Source organism: Catharus ustulatus, chromosome 8 (assembly GCF_009819885.2).
Source record: "Catharus ustulatus isolate bCatUst1 chromosome 8, bCatUst1.pri.v2, whole genome shotgun sequence".
In the NCBI taxonomy this organism is placed as follows: domain Eukaryota; kingdom Metazoa; phylum Chordata; class Aves; order Passeriformes; family Turdidae; genus Catharus; species Catharus ustulatus.
The window spans coordinates 21105313-21118921 of NC_046228.1; the positions used below are offsets into that span (position 1 = coordinate 21105313).

The window sequence follows — 13609 nt, forward strand, 5'->3', positions numbered from 1 at the left end:
TCCCCTACAATTTACTGCCTGTAGGAACCTCTATGCTAGCTAGCATTGTCCAGTGTATACAGAATTACTGAGTCTTTTACTGTTATTTCCAAACATCAAACAGGCAGACAGTCAAAACAAGAAAGCATTGAGGCAACTGGGAAAATAATGAAAGGGAGGAGGAAGGTGATGTCTAAAGAGAACATTTAGGTAGGCAATAAATAAGGATTTAATTTATTGCATTGTAGGTTGACAAAATGAATAATTCAAATAATGCTTAGGACCAGGTGATATTAGCACCTGAGTTCAAGAATGAAGTAGCTGAATTATTAGTGAAGTAGTCTGTCAATGGAGACCACCAGTATGTCAATCAAAGTGATGCTACAACCTGAGAAATTTTCTAGGGAAATTTGGAGAACAGATGTATAGGTCTGATGTACTTTTGGAATAAATGACTAGAAATTCTGTATTAGAGAGCAGAGACACCTCACCTATATATAGTGTGCTTTGAGTGAATTGACAGTGTTTCTGTGGGGGGAAATTCTACCTTACAAATGTATTGGTATTCTTAGAAATATGACAAACAGAGGAAGGGGTAGTCTAGGTAATACAGTATGCAGTGATTTCTAAACTTAACAGGATCTAGAGGCTTTTAAGAAGGTGAAGTAGCTGCAGGGTAATTAGAGAATTTTTTTGTATGAAAAAGAGAAAATTGAAAGTGGAAGAAAAGATGTGGTTAACCCTGATGATGGCAGGAGGAAATCAGTAGGACTGTGGAGCTCTTGGTCAGGATTGTGCTTTTTGCCATGTTAATAAATGTTCTGGAGACCAGGCTGACTTGTGAGGCAAAAGTACTTAGTGATGACCCCAAGTCTTATGCAGGGCAGAGGGGTTAATGGATGACTCTTGGAAATTACAGCACCTTATTAATTGATGTGACTTGATATTAAGTGTGGATTAAATTAATTTGAAATATCTGAAATTATGCATGCTTGGGAGAGCAGCAAGTCTAATGGCAGATAGGATGATTGAACTGACTATTACTAATAGTGAGCAAGGTCTTGGAGCTGTTGTACATTGGTAAGAGCATCCTTATCTCTTTATAATGGTCAAAAAGTAAATAGAACATTAGGTTTATCATCAATGAATGAGAGATCCAAACGTCACTATATATTTTTGTTCCACAGCTTGAATACTGCGTGTACTGATAGTCACACAATTTTTGGAAGGTTGTAGTAGGACTGGAAAAGCTCATAGAAGGGCTTGGAGAACCAAGGCATAGAATTACTTCTGTATGAGGGCAAAGCTGAGTAGACTGGAACTCTTCAGCCTGGCAGAAGTGATAGAGAGGGGATTGAAACCCTGACAATGTCAAAGGAAGTATGAGTTGCAAGGAGAAGGTGAAAACTTGTGTTTTTCCTGTACAGAACTTGATGGGGGAATTGCTTTAAGCTAGCAGTTTGTAAGCCAACAGTAGGAAGAAATTTTTTGTACAGCCAGTTGTGTACTGTTAAAACTCTTTATGTGGGTTTGGACGTTAATAGCTAAGTACTTAGAGGGGTCCATTGTGGGTCATCAAATAAGCAAACTGCAGGAAGTGCCAAGAACTGAAAATAGTTGAAGGATGGGAGAGTGCCTCGAGGAAGTATGATAATTGCTTATCCTGTTCCTAACCTTCCTTAGGCTTTTACTTGCAGCAACTACTGGAGACAGGATACTGAGCTAAATGGGCCTTTGATACAATCCACCACAGTATTTATCATGCTGTGTTCCTTGTGTGTGATCTTGTGTGGCTGTAGGGGGATTCGATTTTTTTGAGGGGAGTGTTTATTTCATGAAATGAGATCAAAGCTTTTTTCTTGCTTCTTGATGAATTGTATGCAAATGTGCAGGACTTCAATAATTAAATTACTGTAGAAATAGGACACAAGCACTGCTGAACAGTACCACTTTATGCTGGGTACAAGAACTTTTTCTGCAGCAATTCATGACAGCATGAGCTGTGATACAATGTAAAATGAGAATCAAAGCTCTCTGCTGGAGTAATGACACTCACTTGACAGGGTACTTGCTGTCCTAAATATAGTAACATGAATTGGGATCATTTAATGGTTTTTATGAATGATAACGTGTTTTATTTGTCGGTTTTTGTTAATCTGGAGTTTATATCAAAATGAATTAGTACATGTTAACAGTTTCTTATTAACATGGGGAGTGTATTGTCATGGATATCTTGGTTGTGGGGACAAATGGTAGTCACATGTGAACTTCAAAAAGAGCCTTATCTTTTACTGTTGTGAAGGACAGAATTTGGATGCAAGAATTGAAGCAGATGAGGGTCTTTTTTTGATTTTGTTTTTCTGAGAAGGAATTTTTATTTCTAAAGTATTAGTTCAAGAGTTGGCATTCCTTTTTGAGGGAGTGCTCTGTCAGAATTTGTACTGGTGCATGAATGATGGGTAAGAAGCAGTGCACATGTGCTAGCACTGCGTTCCCTGTTCATATTTCCTCCATTCAAAAGGATCACCAGTCTTGGAGGATGGAGAGATCTGTTTACTCTTTTGAAAGACTTGATACTAGCATTGAGGGTTCATAATAAATATATATTATGGTAATCTGTAAAATTTTTCAGTAGGAGTATGATTGTGCAACAAACTAACTTTCTGGCTGCTGAAAAGCTATCATGCATCCCTTCACTTGCTACTGACATAAACCACATTGGAACTGTTGACTTAGAATTAAAAAATGCTGAGTTCTTTATCTTAATTGTCTTAATCACCAGGGAGTAAAGTAATGTATGTAATTTATATCACATGTTTTGCAATGTGTTCCTGTTACTTGTTCAGCTTCTCTTGTAAAGAAGTGAAGAACTGCAGTCTCTAGGCAAAGAATAAGGTTACACTATTTGTTTACACTGAGAATAAAGATTTGTTTAACTTGCACGCACAAGCTCATTTAACAAATCAAGCAATACTGCTATTCTATGTTAACATTATTTTGGTAGCCAAGCTGTAGCTGCATTGCTGGTACCTGCATTAACAAATTGTTAGTGTAAAATATTAACTTTTTACTTTATATTTCTAGAACTGCAAGTAATCGAAACTGTACTGGTTAAACTGGAAGATGAACTCAGGGAAAAACAGAACAGAAAAACAGAAACTAAAATGATAGTTTAGCATAAGCTACTTGTTTTCCCTCGTGTTTTGTAAGGAATACATTTAACAGTGATGAAGTTGATTGACTACCTAAAGTGGTATGGTTAGAAATATCGTTACCAGTGTCAAAGAATTTGGCTGGTGTTAAGATAGCTTCATTGTAATCCTGCCTCAAGAACATACTTTTTTGAAAGATGTGTTGTTGATTTTTTAAATATTGTGATATAATACACAGATTAGAAACTTCACCATAGCAATGAACTTCTGTTTAAAACTTCTGAACATGTTTGTTTCTTGTGATAGAACAAGTGGTTCATTGCATTTTTAGGGGCTTTGTTTGTTTGTGTTGTTTTGGTTCGTTGGGTGTTTTTAATGGAAGTAAATTAATACCTTTTCTTCCTAATCTTTTGCTTCCTAGCATGTGTGCTTTGCAGGGGATGAAATGTGTCTGATTTTCAAATACCACTGCTTACACTCCTGAAGTATTTTGAGTGTATTGGGAAGTTTATATAAAATAGGCATTATACTATTCATGTTTGCCTTTAAGAGGTTTAACCCTAAAACTGTGAAAGAAAACTTTGAATATCCAGAAACACTATTTTCATTAATTATTGTGACTTCTAGTATAATATACATTTGTTAGTTCTTAAAAAATGAAAAAGCCAGCCTTGAGATAATTATTAGTATTAAACAGATAACCATTAAATTAAACTGTGGGAAATTAAGTATTTCTGTGCCTATAGCTCTGAGCTGCTGAATAGGTGATTTGTTTAATCCCTTTCTTGGCAGAGTTGAAAAGAATAAATGTGAGAAGCAAGCACAGAAATCTAATTTAGTCAAGTCAGTTGACTTTGATAACACAACTAAGTGCATTGCATAGTAATGAGCAGACCATTTCCACTTTCTGCCTTGAAGTCCTTCTGCCTTTTTTAGGTTACAAGTCCTTGCCATCTGATATGCTGAGCAGATGTCTTCCAAAAAGAGCAGGTTATGGTAGTGCAGCTGGTCCAATTTGATCTGCTCTAGGGAGCTATTAGCTGAAGATTTTAGTTTCCGGACAAAAGTGTGTTTTCCTGTAATGGGTCTTATTTCTACCTGTTAGAACTTAATGTTACATCTGAATTTAATATTTATGTTAGCAAAGAACATGGGGGGTGGAAAGGGGTTAAGTCTAACTTTCCAAAACCACTTCAATAAAAGTATGATAGAAGAGTGTGCCCAAGTGGTCAGTAGAAAATGGGCTATGTGGCAAGCATGCCAAAGTGGTCATGAGAGGTAGCACTGCTGTAATAGGTGTTTTTATATTTGTTGGAACCTCATGTTATTGAATGAGCACATAGCATTCACATGCACAGAGCATTAAGTATTACACTACACTTAAATGAAATGGGACACAGTGGAGGAAAGTGCAGTCAGTGTAGTCAATAACTAGTCATGAGTAGCCTAGCTACCGTGAAAGGAAAGTCTGATTTTTTTTTTTATTTTCCAAAGGTGTCACCATGTAATTACAAGAGAATAAAATCAAAATATTTCAGTCTTCCAATTTTTGATATTTTAAAATTATGTTAAGTGGTTAGATGGAACCTAATTTCAGAGCTCATCACTTTATTATTGTAAATACCTTTTGTGTTACTGCAGTTACATACTGTAATATCTTGCAAAAATATCTTTCTGCTTTTATGTGTGGAATTGCAAGCTGCATTTGAACACTGTACCTTACCACTACATTTTGTGTGTATTTGAAATGCTCTTTCTGTGAGTGTTAACATTCTGAAGACCTAGACTACAGTTTCAATGAGCAGAGCACAGTGTCTTTCTTAAAACTGTTATTTTGTCCTAATGTGTAGGTGTCATTTAATATTTATTAATGGCTTTTGTTACTTGAATTACAATGCCTATATAATGCTGATAAAAGTTAACAGTTACTTTGATTGTGAACATAAAAGAATAATTGTTTTGTTCCCTGCCCTTGCCATTGAAGAATGTAAGGTATTTTGGTGTGTTGGGAGCTGTCCTTAATAAACACTGTGCTGTGTGCTCTGTAAGGGGTACTTCAGATATTCCCTACATGGGAAGACTGTGTGATTTCTGAGAAACTGGGCTGTGTGGTTGCTGTAACTTTTTGTTAAAAAAAATAGAAGAAATACCCTTGCGTTTTAAACTATAAATGTGTAGAATGATCAGTTTGTTTGCAGTGCTACAGATGGTAAAGTTAAAAATAAATCCAGCATTTTCTCCAGCCTGTTGTCATACAGACAGAGGCTGATCAGCAAATGTTGTCTGCTGGCTTTCCACAGAGTGGAGAACGCCTGCACCAAACTGGTTCGGGCAGCCCAGATGCTGCAAGCAGATCCTTACTCAGTACCAGCTCGTGACTATCTCATTGATGGATCGAGAGGAATCCTTTCTGGAACATCAGACTTGCTCCTGACATTCGATGAAGCAGAGGTAGGAATCCCAGCATGACTGACATAAGTGCCTGCACAACAGTGTTATTAATTAAAATGTCCTCCTAACTAAATAAGCTAAACCAAACTATTAAATAGATGAATGAGGTTTTGACCATTTAGCTTGATTGGAAGCATATTTTGCATTCCTTTCTGTCAGAAGGAGCTTAAGATTTGTTGCTCTGTTTTGTTAGGAGCATTTTTGCATGACATAATGTTTAGGTGTTGCCTGTGATTATTGCTTAAAAAGGCCAGATCTTGTCAACTGTCTGATATCTTCCTGATGCTTTTCTGTGTTCCCTTCACCCTTCTTCTTACTGATCCTTGTATTTTTTCTGTATGCCTACATTGAAAAACCCTTGGCCACTTTCTAACATGTCTGGCTTTTTAGCTCTGGCAATTTAATTGGCCCTGGGGCATGAGAGGTAATATAAATTTGAACTGTCTGGCTAGTCAGGCAGAAGATGTATTCTGATAAATCTAACAGTTGCTGCATTTTGGCTGCTGCACAAGCCAAAAACTGATTCAAAAGTGCTATTTGTCCATCCTCATATGTACAAAAAAAGCCATAATTGCAAGGAAATGTAAATATCATGTTTTGGGTATTTTTTGGTTGCTAATCATAGTTTTGATACTCTTTCTGGGAATGTGGAGTCTTGCTCATTTCTGAATAAGCAAGATCATGCTACAATGAAGAAATAAAGCTCATGCTTTTAGAGATTATGTCAATCCTAATTCTGCAACAATTTGTCAACCTATGGAATTGTCACTCTTCTTGCTGTTCTTTGCTATCTTTGTCTCATTTAACCAGCTCATGGCACTGTTAGCATGTTCCTCTGAAATGGTTTTTAATAGAAACATTACAGGTCTTTCAAGGAGGTTAATAGCTTTTAATCTCTCTTTCTAGTGTTTAGGAAATGGACTTTGGTGAAGTTAATGCTTTGTGGGACTCACCTGACAACTCCTTGTCAATGAAAAGAAAGCCATTAGTCAGGAATGATTGACTTTTCCCCAGTACTGAAGTTGGCATGTGTCTGTCCTATGTTTCAGTATTAAGTAACATTGGGACAAACTGAAATGAGTTTCAGAGGAACCTGTTGTTTTTTTTCTAGGTGGTGAACACTGCATGTGGTTGATACAAATTAAATGTTAATTAGCTTGTTCTTCCATAACGATTGTATGTAGTGATGTCAGAAGTAATGTGGTTCAGAGGTTAGAAGATTTACTGACTGAGAATTGTTTTGGAATCAAATGTGAACTGAAAAAAAGTTAAGCTGAGGCAGAGGTCCAGACGTAAATGAAATGCAGCCTTGACAGATTTTTCTGGAAAGTTTTAGATATTGGATCGGTCTTCCCTGCTGGAATGCTCAGTAATGCCTTATCCATATGTGAAGCTGTATGGTGAATGATACTTCCTCTAAAAGCTTGAAGTCTGCTTTCTAGGTAGTTTTGCTTTGTGATTTCAGCTGAATATTTTATTGATGAAATGGCAATGAAAAACTTCAAGCATGACAGCATACATAGATTCAGTTCTTTCTAACCTATTTTCTTAATGCCATCCTTCATTTATCATACAAAGTGAAAACATTGGAAGTAGGATTTTGCATTTCTGAGTAGTGGAAAGGTGATTAAATATTGGCTTGCCACGACAGCACTGGACTAATGGCATTTTGGGTAAGTTATTCAAGATCTCAGACCTTGATAATTGCCCATTTGTCATGTTAGCAAATGCTGTAACTGTTCTAGTAACAGATTTGCATTTCTAATTCAAGTGTTACTTAGCTTTACCTAAGAAATAATGGAATGTTCCTCTCTTAGGTCCGTAAAATCATCCGTGTCTGCAAAGGAATATTGGAATATCTGACTGTGGCAGAAGTGGTAGAGACAATGGAGGATCTGGTGACTTACACGAAGAACTTAGGGCCAGGTTTGATTTGCTCCAGACTTTCATAAATGTACTAAGTATAGTCTTATCCACTACTTTGTTTTCCCTCCAGCACCTTCCTCACCCAAATTTTGAACACTGGGGCAATGGTAAAGCAGTTGATTTGGAAGTTTCTATTGGAAAGTATGACTTTCTTTTCAGAGTCTCTTTTAAGAATGCAGAATATGTTGGTAAATGATACGTGTGCATGGATGATACACATTTCTTATACTGTGAAGGAAGTAAGCATGCATTAGTAAGGATAAAACAAAAAAAAAAAGAAAAAGCTGTGTAACTAAGCACTCACAGATATAAAATCCATTAAACTGATAAAATGTCTGCTCTGGCTGAGATAGTTAGGCCCAGTAGGAATTTCTTGGAATAGGATAAGCTACCTGCCATTTATTAACTTCTTAATGAGGTTGCAGAAATAGCTGTCTGGAAGTATAAAACAAAAACCCAGCTGTTATGGAAATTCTGTTTACTCTTTGATGCTCCTTCTCTGCTCCTTACTTCACTGTGCTAACTCACACTTTCAGTGGTGGAAGTGATTGGTGAGTGAGGAGCTGCTGTCTCTATTTCTGTATTCCTCTAGAGGAAGCCTGCCATTAATCTGTGTCATCTGCTATTTGAAATGCTTTAGCTTCAGCATGAAGTAACTAAGGTATTTAGCAAAAGCATTCTGTAAAATCAACATGTGGTGGTGTAGGAAGATGTGGATTACACTGAACTAAAGAATGCTTATATAAAACCAGCAGGAATCTAGTTAGTATTTTATAAGTACATGTGTAATGGGGCTAGGTGATAAATGAAATGACTAAGCTGTCATGGCACAGAGCATGTTTGTACATTATCCTGTTTTTATTTAACATGTGTATACTTGACCTTGTGTTTAGATGTGGAAAAACTTTTAAGTTCCATATAGAGGTATAGTGTTCTCTAAGCTTTTATTTCCCATCAGACATTACCTTCAATTAAATAGTTTTTGCCTCATTTTGAATAGGAAAAGATAAAACAAAAGGAAATTTTCTCTATCCCTGAAACTTTTTCTTTGCCTTACTGATATATACACTTCTAGTTTCTCTGTGGTTATTATCTTATATATCTTTAAAATGGAAATTCTCCCTAACTTCAGTTTGCACTGTTGGGCTCAGTTACAAGCACTTGGGTCTCTTCACTGAACCTCAAAGACGTAATTTGCTACTGTATATGTATGACAGATCTTGAGTAAGTGTCTTAGTTTCTTAGAGTGAAATGTAGGCTTGTTACTCTTATTGCAAATCATCTTCTCATGGTATTCTGAATAAATAGTGAGCCTTGTGCTTCTGGAATGCTGTAGAAGCTCTGTCTCTGCCTGAACTGGCTGCTGCTCAACATCTGCAGCCCATGCCCACAAATCATAATACCCATAGTCCTTGTTCCTTGTGGTTATATTAATGGGCATCTGCACTTAACCTTTCATGTGAGTGCTGTATGAATAACAGTATGAGCAGATACACTTAAAGTCAAGGAAGTGCTTATAGGTTTTATGCTGGAAGTAGAGAGGGGAACATGATTACCTGTTAAGGCTTTTGTCATTTAAAAGGAAATGTGGTTCTGCACAGCTTGCCTCTCTGTGCTGTCAGTGTGAGGATCCTACTACTCTTCAGTGATGTGATGAAAGCAGTGTTGAAATGCCTAAGTTGCTAACCAGCAGGAAGGTAATTCAGTCAAAGAGTATGCAACTTCCTTCCAGTTTTATACCCTGGAGGAGAAAGGGTAGGACCACAACAGCACCAATTTAAATAATCTTAAGTTTTTATGAAGCTGTCTCTGAAGTTTCCATGTGCACTGTGTGGTAAACCTTGCAAGTCTTAGCTATTGAAAATAGATCTGCTCTAGAATAAATTGAATTATTTTCAGGCTTCTAGGGTACTGAAATATTTCTAGCAAATATGAAGTGTAAATAAATACAGTTCTTGACCTCTGCTAGAACCTCCAAGCAAACAAACGAAATCCTGGTGTTTCCTTTTCCTGTCCTTCACGTAAGGCATGGATCAAATCTTAACAGAAAAGATGACACCCTCCCCCCTCCTCCTCCCTTAAATCAGCTTCCACTGTTCATTATGTGACTTCATGTCCTAAAACAGTAATTTCAAGTATTTTCCTATTTTTTAATAGGATTTTAAATAAAGAATTTTGAGTAGTGCTACTTTACATAGTGGCTAGGTTTTGAATAGGTGATTTCTCTGAAGTATCTGAAATGTGTTTAAAGTAACAGCTGCTAATACAAAAGTTTTAAACTTCAATATAGTTTTCTTCAATCATTATGCCTTATTTGTGTTTAGAAATCTCAAGTGTTTCAATGTTCAATTACTTTAACCTTTAGGAATGACAAAGATGGCCAAAATGATTGATGAGAGACAACAGGAATTAACTCATCAGGAACATAGGGTTATGCTGGTGAATTCCATGAATACAGTGAAGGAGCTATTGCCAGTACTTATTTCAGGTATTTTTTGCTTTGTTTTTAATACCATTCTGAATTACTGTTTTGAACTGGTGTTCTAATGGCTTATGTTTATTAAAATTAACCTTGACATCTCTAATCAATTGCAAATATCTGTGCTTCTTGCATTAAAACTACGATAAAAAGGTCCATGCAAAAGAAAATGTTCCATAGAAATACAGTGGAGGGTTAACTTAACCACGAATTTGTCTTGCATACACCTTTTTCTAATCTCTGGTGTTTTCACAGCTATGAAGATTTTTGTAACCACAAAAAATTCTAAAAGCCAAGGAATAGAAGAGGCCTTGAAAAATCGCAATTTCACAGTAGAGAAAATGAGTGCGGAGATAAATGAAATAATTCGTGTATTGCAACTCACTTCGTGGGATGAAGATGCCTGGGCAAGCAAGGTATTTTCATATCTACATTTGTATGTAGAAGCCTAGCTTATGTCTACTGTGTTTTGCCCTTTTAAACTTGTGCTTTTGAGACCACTGAAATATGTATGTGTGCATCAGTTTTGCAACACTGTGTAATTGCAATGTATAATCTCTTCAAGGTCAAATATATTCAGAGATAAATATATTCATGTATCTTTCAAAATGAGCTTTCAATAAGCAAAGTTCAACTAGTGTGGCATTTGAAGGTGGTTTAGTGCAACTCGGTGGTCAAACAGAAGACAGTTTTATTTATGCTTTAGTTTCAGCATCATTAGGAAGTCCTGGAATATAGTGTATCCCACTCAGAGAAGGACATTTTCCCTATGTATAAACTACCTTACATAATAATTTTGACATAGGAGAGTTATAATGAAAGTTATCGTTCTGTACATTCAACTGGTCTTGTAGCTAGGCATCCATAAGTGAGATTGAGATTTTCCTTCTAGGTCCTGCTAGAAGAGATAGGCTACTGTCATATTCCTTGTGCAAAAGGCTTGGAATTGAGAAATTTTAGTCAGTTTGGGGGATTCCTCTATGAACACCTGCCCTTTTTCTCCCTGCCCCATTTTTATTCTGGATGTGGGAGTAAATTTGAGGTGTTCGTCTTTTCTCAAAGAAATCTGTTAGATTGAAGAGGCCTTCTGGGTAAGAGATGCCTATGAAGCTGGCTTATGGTCAGGATTGGTTCCTTACAACTCAGTGTTCAGCTGTGTGAGTAACTGCAACCACTTACCTGGAGACAAATGCTGCTCTGAAGTGATGCTGAAGCTACTGAAGTGTCTAGAAGACTGTAAAGCAGGTCTGACAGACAGAATCATAAGTGTTGTGGGCTTACAAATAAATGCAGCTGCATATCTGAAATTCCTGCCAAGTTCTTTTGAGTACTTGGAAGTAAATTGCTGAAGGTATTTTTTCAAGTGTTAATGCTATGAGCAACAAATAAGCATAAATGTCATAAAAAACTCACTGAGACCTGAAGCCAGATTGGTTAGTAAACAAAGTCTAGCAGGAAATCTAACATTGATGTAACCAGGACATAAAATCACTTTGGCCTATGTTGTTTGGCACTTGACCCTTAATTTGCCTCTTTAGTTATTTTGTCACTATCACTTCCTTATTATAACTACTGTATGCATCTCTGTTTTTGTTGTCCTGTTTCTTACCCTTTTCTCACCTTTAGAAGGTAAGCTTTCTTCCACACCCTCCACCTCTACCTTGTACTAAACCCAAAAAAAGCATGTCTGTGGGATTTTTTGCTGTGTGCAGACTGTGTGCTGTGCAACTTCTCTGTGTGCCAGCTGTGACACTGGCATTGATACTTATGGATGTACACACAGTTTTAAAAAGATCATAATAGCTCTGTCTAGCTGTGTGTAGCATTGGCTGTCACTGAGAATGGTAATTGCAAGCTGATCTGCGTTAAGACTTTCTGAATCTGATTAGAGTTAGGGCAAGATTTTACAGCACATTCTTGCTGAATGCTTTTATGTCAATTTATGAGTCTGTAGTGACAAATAAATGCTCCAGTCATGCAGGAATGAGCTTTCTGCATATCCAGAAAGCTTTATTAAGTCAGGAATTTTGTCTATGTGTTTTACCCATAGCCTTCCTTCAGTACAGTCTTCTATGGGTATTTTTCAATTCAGTTTTATTTTTGGATTTAAGCTTTCCTGTATTTAATGAAATATGAATAGTTTTAGCTTACACAGCAAACTTGGAAATTTTTGTGGTAAAGAAAAATGTCTATTGAAAGAGTTGGCAATTTGGGCTTAGGAAATTCTTAATCATATTGCTGGTGAGGCAGATTAATAAAGGATTTAATTAAGAAAACAGTTGGTATATTAGCAGCATTTCCTAATGGAAAATTTTGGTTGTTATGCTTAATACATGAATATGTTGTGTGGATTAGTATAATCAAAGTATCATTCTGTTCTGAACTGAGAAAATTTTAATTGTATTTTGTTTTTGAATTAAGATATGCTGATGATTTGGAACTGTAGCACTGGGCATTAATCAAGTGATGACAAAGCGTTCAAATTCAAAAATGCAGTGGAATGAAGAAGCAGAAGCTTGTTTGCTAATAGCCACCTATTACATACCTTATCCTATATTTGCACACATATCTAACAAAAAGAGGACAGTATTTTGCCAACATGAGTTCAGAGGAACTTGGGGGATAGCAAGACTCAGCCTGCAGAGCAATCAAGTTATGTCACTTCAAGTTACTTCTTTTTTGCTGGGAGGGAGATGAAGGAGCTATTTAGTTGTAGTTAAGGTCACTGTTGCATGCATTTTGTGCCTGGTGGTCAAAGGGAGGATTTTCCTCATGCTTTTCTGGAATAAATTAAGGTGTTTGGGGGTGCCCAGCCTTGTATTTTTGTATGTGTAGTACATGCTATTGCTGATGTTGGACTTTATTTTATGTTTATTGTTCATCTTGAGTTATTTATACCTTGAGTTATCACAGCCTGTCTAGAGATAGTGGAGAATGAGCAAGGTGTGGAGCCAAAGTTGGAGGTTTTGTGGGAGTTGTAGCTGTAGGTAAACTACTTTGGTCTTTCTGGACTCTGCCCATTACTATTACTGGATTGCAATAATCTCTGTTTACACTGGATTTTAAAAATAGTAGGTTGCTTTAGAATGGAAATACTATTCTTGGATAAAATCTTGGGGAAAAAAATTGTATCTATTTTTTCATTCATAGCTTTGAAGTTTTTTCCTTGAATTTTTTGTTTTACAGAGAAGTTAAATTTTCTCTTGTATATCATTAGTGTTTATTTTGAAATGATTTTGAAGTAATACTCAATTCAAACATATTTCATTTCTGTGGAATTGGAGGGAATTAACAGTTGTAAGAAGCTGAGAAATATCTAATATCTTGCAGGATTGAACCCTGAATGGTGACTAAGCTATCTATCTTGCCAGAACACTGGCTTTGCCTATTTCCTCCAGCATTGCCTTCTTTGGTCATGAAATGCAGATATCCTTAGACTAGACCACTTTATTGAGTCAGAGGTTGTGTTTTACATCCAGCAAGGAGTTGTGTAGGATTTATTTTGCAGTTTTGCATAGCAGAGCCAATACTACCTGCTCTCTGAATAAACTCAAAATTCTTGGTAGTGCCAGAAATTATGCGCAGAAGTGTCTTAAATAATATTTGCTTTAGGAATTGGTTT

General features: G+C 36.5%; 1 protein-coding gene across 2 annotated transcripts in view; it reads left to right on the plus strand.

Moving 5' to 3' along the window:
* VCL (vinculin) overlaps positions 1-13609 on the plus strand; it is a 58046-nt gene that overhangs the window by 21625 nt on the left and 22812 nt on the right. For both annotated transcript variants that reach the window (XM_033065474.2, XM_033065473.2), the window contains exons 3-6: positions 5432-5582; positions 7400-7508; positions 9874-9996; positions 10243-10403. In XM_033065474.2, coding sequence (XP_032921365.1) covers positions 5432-5582; positions 7400-7508; positions 9874-9996; positions 10243-10403 — 544 coding nt within the window. The remainder of the gene's footprint in view (positions 1-5431; positions 5583-7399; positions 7509-9873; positions 9997-10242; positions 10404-13609) is intronic.